At 40.4% G+C, this 15,537-nt stretch overlaps 2 protein-coding genes across 15 annotated transcripts in view; one reads left to right on the top strand and one right to left on the bottom strand.

The window, feature by feature from the left end:
- sdc2 (syndecan 2) overlaps nucleotides 1-12,148 on the top strand; it is a 43,607-nt gene extending 31,459 nt beyond the window's left edge. Inside the window, exons 2-5 of the mRNA XM_071499538.1 lie at nucleotides 4,183-4,297; nucleotides 5,129-5,301; nucleotides 6,933-7,062; nucleotides 9,573-12,148. Of these exons, the coding sequence (XP_071355639.1) occupies nucleotides 4,183-4,297; nucleotides 5,129-5,301; nucleotides 6,933-7,062; nucleotides 9,573-9,736 (582 nt within the window). The 3' untranslated portion in view covers nucleotides 9,737-12,148. The remainder of the gene's footprint in view (nucleotides 1-4,182; nucleotides 4,298-5,128; nucleotides 5,302-6,932; nucleotides 7,063-9,572) is intronic.
- The window catches only part of ext1c (exostoses (multiple) 1c), a 214,597-nt gene that overhangs the window by 130,471 nt on the left and 68,589 nt on the right, over nucleotides 1-15,537 (bottom strand). The window lies entirely within an intron of this gene.

Genomic DNA, 15,537 nt, shown 5'->3' with positions numbered 1-15,537 from the left:
TAGCTCACCAATTAAAACAGCAACGTCTTGTTTTTACATTTTATTTTTTGTATGGATTGAACAAATAAGATGCATATTAGTCAGTGAGCCTTACTGGTGCTTGTGGGTGGATTTTGATGCCTTTTTAGACAAAGGCAGGCTGTGCTAAGCTAAGCAAACCAGCTGCCAGTTGTAGCTTCATTTTTATTTTATTGTCAGTTTGACAGGAAATAAGTATATTTCCTGAAGCATTTCCTCAATATTATTACACATTTCCTCATGTTTAATACTCTTTAATACTTTTGAAAGTTGTTTCTATTTTTCTCTCCTGCTTTAGAGAGTTGTACTTTTCACTCGAGTTTGATATGGCACTGTTTCAAACCTTGTAAACTTTGCAAACTCTCTTTAAGTACCATGAATACAATGCACGTGAACGGATTCATGCATTCATCTGCATAGAACGGATTAATTGTCAACTATTTTTATCAATTAATCATTTTTTGTAAACAAAAATGACAAATTATCACTGGTTACATATTTTGTGATTTCCTGAATTGTTTATGTTAGTAAACTGAGTATTTTTGGGTTGAACAAAGCAAGACATTTTAAGATATTAGCGTGGCCTCTGGGAGCTTGTGATGGGTATTTTTTAACTATTTGCAGACGTTCTATACAAGCAATGAAAAACTGAATAATCAAGAAAATAATCATTAGATTAATCAATAAGTAAATGAATTGTTAGTTGCAGTGGAAGCCTTATATTGTATATTAAAGCAGTTTCTGGTGGAAGAAAAAATGGCTATAATTAGCTACCTCCTTGTGCTTCACTCTGCATATTGTTCCCCCATTTATTCATGTAACAAATTAGGTGAAAGTGTTGTCATCATAGTTATAATGTCTTTGAAATCTGCATTTAGTAGGTCCTGAGGGCAGTTAAAGTAACACTATGCATTTGTCCACACATTTGCTTGCATGGGTGTGTGGTGTCGAGTTATATGCTCAATTGCTCACTCTAATGTGTGTGTATGTATAATCAATGAATCAATGAATGCATGCATACATTTGTAAAACATGTCTAGTCATGCATGGGAATGTGTGTGTGGCCTCTATCTCATTAGTGCCCTTTGTCAGCATTTGATCTGTGGCCTGCCTCCTTATGGTCCATTGTGCTCATATCGCCAGTGCATAAAGACCTGTGGTCCACATGGAGCGGTGAATTGATTTGCCAGGCTGTTGCAGTAAAGAAAGGAGGGAGGGGGGTTGTGTTTGGAGGAAAAGAAGGCAAGAAAGGTTAAGATAAAGTTGCTTTGAACAAATTCTCTCTTTGATCAGGCGGCTCAGTGGTGAAAGGCCTTTCTTCCAGAAGTCAGAGCCAGTTGAGAGAGGAGAGATGGAGATACACATTGTTCTGTTTCATCTCGCCTCTGTCTTTCTTTTTTTCTCTGTTGTTAGCGGTGTGTACTCTCTGCTTCTTTGTTATGGAGAGTGCCAGGCTTTCTTTCATGACTCCACAAAAGCACACGTATGCACACACAGTGACTTAAAAGCACTACTGAACACACACATTAGAACACTGAGTGTTATTGGAAATGCTGAAATGGAGAAGAGCTCCATCACTGAGTCATTGATCAAGTAAAAGGGCCAAAAACGTTCCCGTTCCAGCCTCTAAACTGTGAGGATTTTCTGCTTTTGTGTTGGGTCAGGATATATTGAGTTTATCTGGATTGGATTTTAGACTCCTGGTTGGACAAAACAAGCAACCTGAAGATGAAAATGAGATACTGTGATGGGGATATTGTGCTAAGCTTTCTGGATTATTTTTTTGACTTTTACTTAAACTTTTATTTTATTGGGCTCAAGGGGAAAACTGCAGCCAGAGGAAACACAGAACATATACACTTGAATACAAGCTACATAAAACATGATGAAACATAGAAAACGTACAATAAAAAATATGTCAAACAAATGCTAAAACTCATTACAGACTTAACCTCTGATGGAAATAAATGAACTGACTATTTAATAATGAAAACATTGGTTGCAGCCCTACTTGCTTTTTTTTTCCTGTTCAAGCCAAAAGTTTCTAAAACAGGCGCTAAGAGGTGAAAGTTTCTCCTTGCTCATTTTCTAAGCTTTCTCACAGCATGCCTATTCTTTTCAGTTGACAAAAAAACACTTATTTCCTGTCAAGCCAATTGATTATTTCCTCCAATCCAGTTTCATTCCGCCCCAGGTTTATCAGCTCAGCATCCTCAGAGTTGAGCTGGAGCTGTAGCAACCAGCTTAATGGGTGCCACACACACACAAAACACACACACACACACACACACATACACACACACACAGGGATGATATATTGTGGGGTCTCTCTTTTGTATTCGTTTTTTCTAAAGCAGGACTATCAGTATAGAAGGGGCAGTACAGCCAACCACAGATTGGTGAATAGGAGTTGAATGGATGTTGCCATGGATGCGTTTATAGCTATTCCAGTCACACACACTCAACACAACACTTTTAATAGCTATGTGTATATGCATATACACACACTTGTATAATAGCCGCCATATTTAGCTATCCAGCATAAATCTGGTTCTGAAAGTGAAAACCCGCATTTCCTGACCTTATTTCTCATGAAAATCTTAACTTACACACCACGTGAGGAGCTGCTCTTTACACAAACAGGCACTGTTAAACTGTGCTCTTTTCAGCCAGTCACTCCATTAAGCTGGAACACAAACATTCCCACTAGTCAGGCGAGTTGTCAAGGCGACGATACTGTGGGAGGGACTAGATATTGTGATTGGACTGTCACCTTTGCTACTGCGCTTCATTTGATCGTAAAACGGGGGCACGTGTTGTTATTAGCCACGCTAGGGTTAGCAGTGTCGATCTGTTGGTCTGTCCACAGCGGTGAACCAGAGTGAAATATCTCAACTGATATTGGATGAAACTGTCATGAAACCTGGTGCAGATATTCACAGTGTCCAGAGGATGAATCCTACTGATTTTAGTGATTCCCTGACTTTTCTTCTAGTGCCACCATGAGGCTGACATTTGTGGTTTTGAGCGGAATCTCTTGACTAGGCCTGAAACAATAAGTCCATTAATCAATTAGTCAATCATCAGAAAATTGATAAAGTAATACTGATAGTGAATTAGTGCTTTTCTTTTTAGGGAAAATGCTAAAAATCCTCTGATATGTGCTGCTTTCATTTATCTTATGTGACAGTAAACTGAATGTCTTTACCTTTTGGACTGTGGGTGAGAAATTATGTTTCACCTGTAATCAATTAATCATGAAAATAATCAGCAGATCAATCAATAATGAAAATAATCGTTACATGTGGCTTAAATGGGTTGCCATGAGATTTTCCACAGACATTCATTTCTACCTCGGGATGAATTCTAATAACCTGGGTGATCCCTTCACCTTTCATCATCAGTGCCATCATCAGGTCAAAATTTAAATGCATCATTAATGATCAAATACCTGCAAAAGGTGATGAGACTCTCAGCAGTGCAAGTTAAACTAAGATGTTAAATACAGTGAGCACTAAACCTGCTAAGCATGAGCATGTTAGTATGCTAAAGTTAGCAGTGAGCTCAAAGCACAGCGGTGCCTGTGGCTGTCGACTCTTAGTTTAGTCTGAAGGGTAGCTGCTATATCTCAGTTTGAAGTTTTGTCCACAGTATCCATCTCTCAGGCACACACTCAGCGCAGCATTTGTGTTTGCACTGGGCATTAATTCCTACTTTATAACCGATATAACAAGACAGATTTTTATTCAGACTGTTTTGGCTTAGGATTTACTTAGCAGCATGTGTGATTTCAGAATGGCAAATTTAACAAAGATTTGTGCTGTTCAAACTGTACTAATGATAAAAGCTTTGAATTGCTACCCAAGATGATTTTATGTTGGCCAATTAAAGAAATAAGGACTGGTCGGCATGTTGGTTTCATAGCGGAGAGGTTGTGATAAATGATTTAATGGCGAGAATTAAAACTTTGCTATATTCATATTATATTTATTCATATTTAGCTGCCAGTTTAGGGAATATGTGCTGTGTGGAGACAATGAAGGTCTTCACTTTGTTGATGTGATTTGTTGCAGAATGAAAACTTTCACAGGGACTTGTGTAAATAGAGATGAGTAATAATAACGCCACAAATCCTCAATAGCGTGTTATCTTGTTGCTTTGCAGATAGCAGAAGCAGCCAAGACATCCTCTCAGGCTGATGACTTGTACCTGGATGACACAGGCTCAGGAGGTTATTACCCTGAAGATGATGATGACTTTAACTCAGGGTCTGGCTCAGGTAAGACACATTTACACACACACACACACACACACACACACACACACACACACACACACACACACACACACACACACACACACACACACACACACACACACACACACACACTTATGAGCTCAGCAGGCAATTACCCAGAGCCATGATGGCATTCATTTTCAAGGCTGCAGGTAAGTTTTATGAACATTAAGTTTTTTCTTTCTTTTTTTTTTCTGTCACCAGCAGACTAAAGCTGTGCCATCACTTTCTCTTTATCTCCCTCCTTTCTCCTCCTCTCTTTGTCTCCTGTTTCTTTCACCGCCTCTCTCTTTCTCTCACTCGATTTGAATTGAGATTGCCTTGTCACCCAGACTGCCGTCGGCAAGTGTGCAAATTTCACGTCTTTTTTATTAGCTCCTCTGCTCTACTTGCTTTAAGCACCTTTACAACACCCATTCATTGGTCAAAAGTAATTCTTCTTTCTGAGAGAGTTGTAGAACTGCAGTGAGAAAAGGTCATGCCAGGTGAAAGGAGACAGGACAGTGATCAATAGCCATCCAATATTGTATATATACCCTATTACTCTGCTCTGCTACACTCTATACTAAAGGAGATTCAAACTGTAAATAATATATCAAAATTAAATCCACAGAGTGTGAAGTTAAGTGAGACAAAGTACATGGATGCTCTGGATATTAAATATTCATGCCCTCATTACAGCTATTTGCACATACACACAAGCTTTACATTTTTACTGCATTGTTACATGCAGTGAAACCAATTACCTACAAGTAATTCAATGGAAGTTTATCATTGAGAGACATTATTTACCGGTCACCGTCTGTCTTCCAGGTGGGGGTGAAGAAGTGGTGGAGGAAACGGTGACTGTCAGTATGGTTTATTTCGAGCCCAATGCAGTGCAACCCACCCAGGACTCCACTAAAGATTTCACCCCCAGGGTGGACACAGCCACGGTCAGAGAAAAGGCAAAGGACAGCACGACCAGGAAACCGTTCAGAACAGAGGTGAGAAGTACCCTGAAAAAGTACCAGCAGGAGTTGATTTATTGTTTTAACCAGCTTGGCTGTTCACATGGTTGAAGATTTGGACAAAGGTGAGCAAGACAAGAAAGAAAAAAGTATTCAAATATGCTTATTCACTTTGTTGCCGAGAGTTAGATTAGATGATTGACACCACACTCATATACATGTGTCCATTAAATGAAACCAGGCGATGGTTAGCTTAGGTTAACATGAAAGATAAAAGCATGGGAAAACAGCTAGCCTGGCCCTGTACAAAGGTTAAAAATGGTTCCATAACGTAGCCCCTGTAAATTCACAACTTTTTTCTTTATACCTAGGTGCTGGTAGGTCAAGTTTTTTTGATCTTTGAACAGAGCCAGAGCAGCTGTTTCCCCTTGCTTTCACTCTTTATGCTAAGCAAGGCTCTCATGGCTGTAGCTTCATATTCAGCATCCAGACATGACAGTTGGATCAATCTTAGTCAAATTTCAGCAAGAAAGCAACCAAATGTATTTCCCAAAATGTTGAACTATTCCTTTAAATAGATATTCTGCACTCAACAATTTGTGTGATTTGCCCTGATGTATTTGGCTCCACGTTGACCATATGCTGCTCTGAACAGCTTAAAAGTCCACAATCACCCATTTATTTAACCATTAAAGGAATATTTAACTGTTAAAGTAATTATACCCAATTGCTCCTATTGTAAAACTCTTGCTATGTGCTTCATAGTGAGTAGGTATATTATGACATTATAAAACTTCATGTCAGTAATAATTATAGTGGCTCATTTATAACCACCCTGACTCAACAGAGAGTGGCACAGTACGTCAGCCTGTCTTTATCTGACCCAGTATATGTCATCAAATCCGCTGTAATACCAGGAGCCGTGAGGTTGCTCTCAGGATAAAGATCAAGTGCTCACGTCAATTCTCAATGTTTTCGCTCCATTGCAAATTATGGAGGATTACATCTCTCTCGGACATAATCACATATTCTGGAACCATCCTAGATCTCACTTCAGTGTTGCACTCCTACTGTACTGTACTGGATACTGCATCTGTTTGGGATTAGTCGTCAAGGTCTCAGCCCCCTAAGCCTGAGCCTACCTGGCCCTTTCCCATTTATTTTCCTCTTGCCTGTGTCACTACTCCCTTGGCCAGCTGCACTGGTCCATTTCCATTCTGGTCCTTTGCAACCTTCTTTGGTGTTATTGGAAAAAGCATGGCATACATGGGCCCTGGCCCATTGGGCAGGTTTCAATTTTGTGGCTGAGTGAAATCCTCTCTTTTTCCAGTTTGGGAAATACACTTATTAAAAGTTAAATGAGGAGATTGATGCCTGTCACATTTCTGTGTGTTGACTATAAAGCTGGAGCCAACAGCCAAACAAAAGAACAAAAGAAAGAAAATCCAGCTAACAGCACCTCTAACAGCTGAATTACTTCTTTAATGTTTACAATCATGGTCATACCAGGGGAGGAATTTAACGATTATGCCACAACACCTAAATGAACTCAGGTCCTCTAAACACACAGACTGTGAAAGTCAGCGTCAATAAAGCAAACAAAAATTGAAACCCTCTCTTTTTTTTCGTTCTTTTTCCCCCTCCTGTCTTCTCTCCTCCTCATTCAGGCACCAGTGCCAGTTACAGAGGACGTGCAGAGGAACCAGATGACAAGTACAACTAGTGCCCCCGGTTCACCTCAGGAGGCCATTGAGGTCCGCACTGAAAACCTCTTCCAGAGGACAGAGGTGTTGGCAGGTATGTATCACAGTAAGCTGCAAAGGACATCAAAACATTTCTTCTTTAGAAAATTACTTAAAAATACACAAGGACACAATTGTGTACTATTAATTTGACTCCAGTTGGTGTTCTAAGTGAGGTCTTTCTTAAACATTAGCCTCTCAGTTTTACTCTCTGATGCATTCTGGGAGTGTTTATTTAGTTTGCCGTCTGATTTTTCTCAAATTCTTATTTGTTACAACATGTCGGGATATTTCAGGTAAACAGCAAAGTCCTGAAATTCTAGGAAATATTCTCTCTACAGTCTCCCACCTAATCCACTTCTCAAAATAATCACTTTTATTAAACTCCATCTGTGTCCCTCTGTGGGACCTTGTGGAGTTCACAGCATTGTGGGTGTTTCAAGTGTGCGTTGCTCGCCTTTTTTCGAATACATGAAAGGCGGCGGAAAGGAAATTATCTGACTCGAAAGCACTGTGCTCTCTGATGCCGTCTCGCTTTCCCTGCGTGTCTGAGGCAAACATTGATTGGCACCTCACTTTCACTTTGTTGTGATATCCATCTGGTGTTGGCAATATGCTGAAACAACATCAACAAGGAGAAATCAGGACAGCCTCACCTCCCATCTCTCTCCTATGGATAGACTCATTTCATCTTTTGCATATTGTTCTTGGATTGTGATAGGAAAAAAATAGGATTGTCAGTATAAAGTCTTTAGATAAGGCCTTGAAAGTGGAAATATATGTATAACTTGGTCACCTGCACCCTGCCTTCGCTTTTCTACCTCGTTCACTTTACCCTTCCCCCAGATCATAGCCATTATGCTTCATCTCTTGCATGATTTCTATAAAAATAATTGCCCATGATCTAATTTTCATTTATTCACTCTGCGCTGCGTTACTGCTTCTTGGAGCTCAGAAGCTGGGCGCATGCCAGGGTCTTTACTCATGGGTCCGGTCAACATGTGGAAACCTTAAGTGGAGCAGAGGGCAGAATGTAGCACCAGGAGAGACCTTAAACAGATTAGGACGCTATAAAGAACCTCATACAAGCATAATTGGGAGGGAGAGTGAAATAAGCCCATGTGGCGAGTTAGGAGCATTAGTGAGGAGAGTCAGGGTCAAAGCTGGTGGGGGGAATTTCTTAATACAGCCTTGGTGGATTTATTTCAGATTTCCCTTGATGTTAGCTCACTGTTGGTCTGTTGGTTTACAATGTGTCCTTTACAGAAAGTTTAAGCTCGAACATTTCTGTTTCTGTCTCACTAGGGTCTGTCGAGCCCCGATTCAGAACTGTATACTATGTATCATGGTCCTGCGTGGATATCCTGAGGACATTTTAGCCACAGATCCAGTCATATAATTTATTAAAGTAAGAATATTGAAAACTTAAACCTGCTGGTGAGCAGAAACCTTCTTAATGACCTAAAAGCTTGAAAAAGATGACGACAGTAACAAAAACCATGTAAAATCAAAGATGGCATATAGCTTCTTCTTCCATCAGACAGGAAGGAGTCCTGCCTTGGACTGACTTAAATGGAAGAGACCTCTTTCTGTTGGAATAATGTCTTTTCTTACTCTACTGCCACCTGACTTTTTTCCATTTACCATTTTTTTAAATTCCTCTCGTAAGAAATTCTAGGTACGACTGTATCAACATACAATACAATACAATAAGACATTTTATCAGTTGTTTTTCTGGTGAACAGAGTCGCCTAAACACCAGTGGTCCTGGTTTTCTCGTGAAGCTCAGTTAACCGGTCACTGTTAATGCTGTTCAGCCTCAGAAGACGGTTGCATAATGTCGTCTACCCTTTGAAAATATAACTCTGATGATGTCACAGTGATGCCACCATCCGTATCAGCGGTCAATGTTTTAGTCCTGCACTGACATTTATCAGCAAGTTCAGGGACAGGATTCAGAACAAGCCACACTGGACTGATTGTTGTTTGTTCATCCTCACTTTATTTGCCTTACCATTAAGGACGGAGCCAAAGCCCAATCAGCAGTCACTGATTGGAATACAGACCATGTTGAATCAACCACATTTGGCGCAACAACACAGCTTTGTATACTAATGAAGGGTTGGAGCGTTAATAACCTCTTAATGGAGCACTAACTTTTAAACTCACTAACACATGAGGAGACGCGAAATGAAGCACAGAAAATGATCGACTCTGTATCTCCCGAGACAAATGGAGGGTTTTCCCACTGTCATTTAGTAACTGCCTTTGTTTCAACATTCAGCGGTGATGACTGCAGTTTGGTTTCACCACATTTAATCTCTCACTTTTGATAATATGCTGTTGTATTGCATTAGTATTCATGTTTATTCCAACAACAGCAGAAACTGTGTTTGTTGTAATTAATTGCACCAGACAGAAGACACACTTCATGTTAAACCACAAGGAGAAGCCTGGTCTCTTAAGGAAAAATTTAAGGTCTCAGTCTCCGTGAGGACACACACCAGATATTGATTTTACCTTCTGACCGTTGCTAATTGACTTTCCTGTCTTTGCCTCTCTCAGCTGTTATTGCAGGTGGTGTGATCGGCTTCCTGTTCGCCATCTTCCTCATCCTCCTGCTGGTCTACCGCATGAGGAAGAAGGATGAGGGCAGCTACGACTTGGGAGAGAGGAAACCCTCTGGCGCAGCCTATCAGAAGGCCCCAACCAAGGAGTTTTATGCATAAAAATCCCGCCCTCCCACCACCAGATTGACAAATCTCGAGGGACTGTCAAAAAGTCAGTCCACGACAACAGCGAATCTGTTCAAACACAACAAGCAACAACAACAAAATGTTTTCAAGTCGATTAAGGAAAAATAGCATAAAGGAAAGCTTTTGCATAGAGTATTGTAATTAAGACCTTTTCTTTCTTTCTTTTTTTTTAATGAAAACCAAGCATTTCTCATTTTATGGCAAATCTCAGTGTATTTAAACATTTTGTGTATTATTTGAAAAGGCTGAAAAAATAAAAACAGGATCTGTAAAGGCGAGGAAACTGATTGCATCTGTCTTCTGTCAAAGGAGCTGTTTTTAGTCGCTGACTACTTTTAACTGTAGCAGTATGTTATTTGTAAAGAAAAAAAATTTTAAAGTGGAAATAATTGAATATAATTATTCTGTATCAATCCTACGTTCATTTTTTTTCTTTTTATTTGGTCCTAGCATGTCTGATGTTGATCTCTAAAGGTGTATTACATTAATTTATCTTTTCTCTGATGTTAAAAAAGAAAAAAATGCCTTTGTAGTTGATGAAGCTCTTTGGTCTTCATATTAACGCTGTTAACGGTCAATGTAAATGTTCTCCCTTCAGGTTACAATGTTTATTATTTGCTCTCACATCCATTTTTTTTTTTTTTTTTTTTTTTTTTTTGGTCAAACGTGAGCGTTTCATTATGTCTTGTTGATTTGTTTGTCTCTTCTCTGTGTAGCCTTTTTCTTTTCTTGGCGACAGCGTTATTTTCACACCAGGAATTGGTCATTAAAAGATAAAAATAAGTGTGTTAGGGCTCGAGAAAAATCACAGATCTCGCTTCTGTTATACGTCTTCGCTGAACTTCTTTTCTATTTAAATGCATTCTCTCTCACATTGCACATTCACTGCTTTTGCTTCCCACTGCTGTCGTGCAGCTTTGCGTGTGTGTAGTGTTCTGGGGTGAAGTTCCTTCTCTGTGGCTTGTGGTGTTTTTGGCCCATAGCCACCTACCTCCCCAACGTGTCCGTCAAGTTTACTGACTGCACCCAAACTCTGCTAACAAGCCCCCCTCCCCTTCTCTCTGTTTACCCTAACCTCCCTCACTCCCACCTTCTTTTTAATCAGCTTGGAGCATGGCCAGTTAGGCTGTCAATACCCCCCCGTCTCTTTTTCTCACTCAGCTGTATGGAGCCACCTGGGTAGCCTTGTGTTATTGTCCGTGTCCCAGTGTTGACGCTTTAGGCCCAAAGATCTGCTCAGTGAAGGCCTGCTACTGCTTGGACACAAACAAGCCAGGCCGGGGCTGAATCCCCACATGCAGAGCACATACCTCTGCAGCAAACAACATCCGAGCCCCCCCTCTGCCCTCTGGAAACCTAGTTTCTCAGAGGGATTGATAGATAAGGCTGCACAGAAAATGTAGGACTCAAGTGTTCAAGTTTGAATAGTTTTTGGGACTCACATTGAGGGCTATTCATGGTATTAAATGGTCAGTGGAGGCATTTCAAAATAGCTTCTGTTGAAAGATGAAGTTGTTTGCCAGGTTCACATCCTGCACAAGGTGTTTATTCAGAAGCCATTTTGCATCCCCAAATGAGTTTAACTGAAAAAAGGCCACAAAATGGCTACAATTAAAAACAAAGATTGCAACAGGTTACTGTCTTCTCCTTTTTTTTAACGTCTACATTAACTTGCTCTGAAGAGACGCACTTGTTTTGTCTGGCAGGTTTGTAAAGTTGCCTTTTTCAGCTGTACAGTAACGTGAAGTAGGTGCGGTAGATGCGGTCACATCGTCTAAACTCCTAACACCACCCCCCCATGCAGCTGTTCATCCCTCTACCTCTCCATCCCTCATGTTCCTCTCTTCTTCTGTCAGTCTCTCTGTGATCTTCTACTCGTCCCCCTCCATCCTCTATTCCCTCTCTGTATTGTCCTCTCTTGTCATAGGACCTAAGGTACTGAACTATACTGAAAAACCCAAAGACTCACAGTATTTCTACTCCCACCGTGTTCTCATACCCACTCCCCTCCACCATGGCCACATCATGTTGTTTCCTCATTCTCTTTTTTCTTCACTCTTTTAGTCTTTTATTTCCTCTCTGTATTAGAGACCTGACCTTTGAGTCCAATTGCTTATTAGTATATGAAAAGATATATAAATATATATAAATGTATATTCACAAATGTTTTAAACCTTCAAAGTGCCTACCATTTGGAAATGTACTTGCTCAAGGTGAGCATGTGGCAGGGGTGTACACAAAGGAGGGGTGTAAACGACTTGACTGGCATTCTGTGAGCATGGATGACTGTAATGGTAACTTTTTTTTAGTCTTACAAAAGCTGACAGTATTGTACCTATAAGTTGAAACAACACTACTGAATAAACATTGTGGCCTAATATCCAACTGCTTGTGCCATCGTGTTTTCGTGTTTTGTGCTTGTTTTTGCATCGTCTGTTGCTTCTTCAGTCAGTTAAATGTCTCGGTACATCAGCACCGAATCACACAGAGCTTGAAGCTTGCAGCAGTTTTGTTCCGACTCCATTCATACAGGTCTCTCATCAGGCGTTTTGCAGTCACCAGTATGACTTTAGGGATCTGGGCGAAAATTAATGGCGGTTTCTACAGTGGATTAATTCATTTATCAAACACTGCAGCTTCTAAAATGTGAGACTTTGCAGCAATGCTGTCTCAAACAATTTTAAACTGAATATCTTTGGATTTTAAACTCAGACAAGAATACCACTGTGGGCTCTGGGACGTTGTGATCACCTTTTTTTCACTATTTTCCAGAGGATCCTTTGCTGTTAGTAAATATCTTTAAGCCGAGGTTTCTCCTGGGACCTGTTGGCAAGTGTTTTTGTGTAAAACCTTGATTCATTAGTTGTTCATTAAAAAACTTTGTTTCTAATTTTCTGCTTGTCTACAGGTTAGACACATGCGAGACGACATTTTAATTAAGTTTTAGATGCTAGTAGGCTGATTTTCTGAACTCTAGACAGAGCCAGGCTTGCTGTTCCTGCTTGTTTCTAGTCTTTATGCTAAGCTAGGCTAATTGCCACCTGGCTCCAGCTCTTATATGAACTTATATAAAGATGGTGTTAATTGTCTCTTCTAACTCTCCACAATAAAGTAAATAAGCATGCTTCCTAAAAGGTTTAACTATTCCTTAGTGATAACAGACTTTCATATTAGTACTATTATGAAACAGCATGTCTGTTATGCTTTTCTGTTATAATTACAGATGTTGAGGCATTTATATTATGATTCTTTTATAAATACCTTTGAGCAAAGATTTCTCTGATCTGTTACTGAGTGTTTTTGTCTGAAAATGGAAAGCAGACCTTGCACGGCTCATTAACTACTTTAAAAAATGTCTCCAACAAAGTGCTCATTTGGCTAATTAGTCAGAGGTAAGACTTTCTTACTACAGTTACCCTAAAGCCCTGAAGTACCCCACACACTGCCCTCTATGTATCTATAAATAGAAACACAGAGCATTTCAAATGTAGGGCTGCCTTTAAAACTGTACAGCACGTTTTGCTCTCTGAACATTACTTAAAGTCTAAGGGGATTATCAATGTGCAGATGAGTATTCTTTATGTGGTTATGTGCTCCACTATATCATTTTAGTGCCCTAATCGCACCCTGTTACAGAGGGAGATTAGAGTAACGGTGGGGATTAATCTTGCACAGGATTGCACATCTTGAGTGGTGCCATGAGTGGAAAGGGAAACTGGTGAGGCTGACACGAGCTCCGACAACCCTCTTGGGGGAGGGGAGGGAGGGGGATGCTCATTAATTGGTATTTATTCAGAGTTATCACCTGAAACACATCATGGCTTGTAGCCTATGTGCTGAAAAAGTAATAAAGCAGCTCATTAAAAGAAAGTAACATTTCTCCTTTTCACTTTTTGTTCATTATTCAAATAAATGCAGCACTTATGAAAGTGAAGAGGGAGGTGGGCAGCAGTTCTTGTCATGAAAATCATTTCCCAGAATAACTATTGCTGTTGATGAACCTTTTTTTTCTTCTTTGGGAGCAGAACATCAGCTCATTTTTGACTTTTGATCTATACTAGCTGGTGATTACACAGGCTGCTTCATCACAATGGGGTTATTTACACTCAAGAGCCCTGAAAGACCTGCATGTGTGCTGAAACCACCTTGTGCTGTTCTCTTTGAAGATGAAAAAGGAAAGGGGAAGTGAACACGCATCCATGCATCAGCGCATATTCCAAAAGTGTGTGTATTTACGTGTGTGTGTTCGCGTGTGAAACTGAATGAGTCCATGGTGCATGTGTTTTGTCTCCTCTTGTATCTTAACCTGAGGGGGGGCAGATCATCAGGGGCAGGATAAAGCCACCTCTGGCTTGATATGTTGTTTTAAGTGAACACTCCTCTTTCTGCTCTTTTCTAAGGAATCGGGTCACTATGTTCCGATATGGTATGTGATATTTGCCCAGAGGCAGTTTGTACAAGACATCCCACCAGGGTAGGACCCATTTAGGGGGGTGGTGAAGCAGGGAGCCAATGGGAGAAGCCATACATATTGAAGCTGTTGCAGTAACAAACATTTCCCAATCTGTCCTTTCCTCTCTGTGCAGTTACGTTGCATGTGTTTGCCTCTTTAGTCTAAAGTTTGTGTCAAAGTGCATCCAGGACTTATGAGCTGTTTGTGTTTTGCTCAGGTTAATGTAAAGGGTCAGTGTGTGTTTATGCCAGGAGAGAGAGCATTAACGTAAACCACTCTTTGTCAAAAATTTAGGTGGGTGGCTTTTAGATTACTCTATAACCTTTTCTTCTTTCTTTCACGCTTTTTCTCATTTTCTGTCTTTTCCTTTGTCTCCTTTTTTCTTCTTTTTTTTCTTTCCTCTCTCTTTGTAGCTGCAGCATTGATTCAATAGAGCTGTCAGCCTTCAACTGGTAGTCAGCGCCAAACCATGCAGAAACGTTAAGGAAATGGCGTCCAAGGTAAACAGGCTGTCAGGCCCCATAAGAGCTCATGGCTGGAGACTAAGCCGGGGCCTGAGTAGGGTGGACACGTAGGACCTCACTGACCCAAACACAAGAGTACAGCAGCATAGCAAGCAGACACAACACTGCATTGGATCGGTCCAATGCACCAGTCCAAGCCCATGCCTCGAAAAATAAAACTGTGATAATTATAGTAAGATGAAGCTCACGTCTCAGTCCAGGCTCCAACCTCAAGTCATGGTTGTCATTGCCACACGCCTCTGTCTCAACTCGACCAGCTGCAGCCACTGCTGCGTGGTGATTTACTCATACCCCTTTTGGACGTTGACATCAAGAATGTATTTTTATTTTGACTTTAGTTTCGCTTCTAAGCAACTGAACGAAGAGCAATGAGTCAAATTAAAAGCAACCCAAGGTACTGTGGCAACCATGAATGTCTGTATAAATTTTCATGGCAGCTCATCAAATAATTGAGACATTTTAGTCTGGACATGCTGCTGGCCAAACACTAATGTTAGCTTGCTAAAATTATAAAAACAAGATAAGTTTACAAGCACAGATTAGTGTGAAGGTGCAGGAGAGGTTGTACTAGACTTCTAAAACAAAGGACAGGAAAACATTAGCTGGAGTGGGACAGGAAGAGATAAATCACTATCAGACAAAACATGAGGAAATGTTAATGTTGGCCTGTCATATATGTAGTAACTATATTAGCTGCCTCTGGCACTGGTGATCCTCTGTCTCTGTCCTGACTCGGTCAAACCACCCCTTGTTTTGTTGAATGCTTTTGTGGATTTAAGGTTTGACTGGTCAAAGAG

This window comes from Trachinotus anak, unplaced genomic scaffold (genome assembly GCF_046630095.1).
Source record: "Trachinotus anak isolate AG129_WGS33_773 ecotype Australia unplaced genomic scaffold, CSIRO_AGI_Tana_v1 ptg000016l, whole genome shotgun sequence".
Lineage (NCBI taxonomy): Eukaryota > Metazoa > Chordata > Actinopteri > Carangiformes > Carangidae > Trachinotus > Trachinotus anak.
This window is presented reverse-complemented; position numbering and strand designations above follow the sequence as displayed.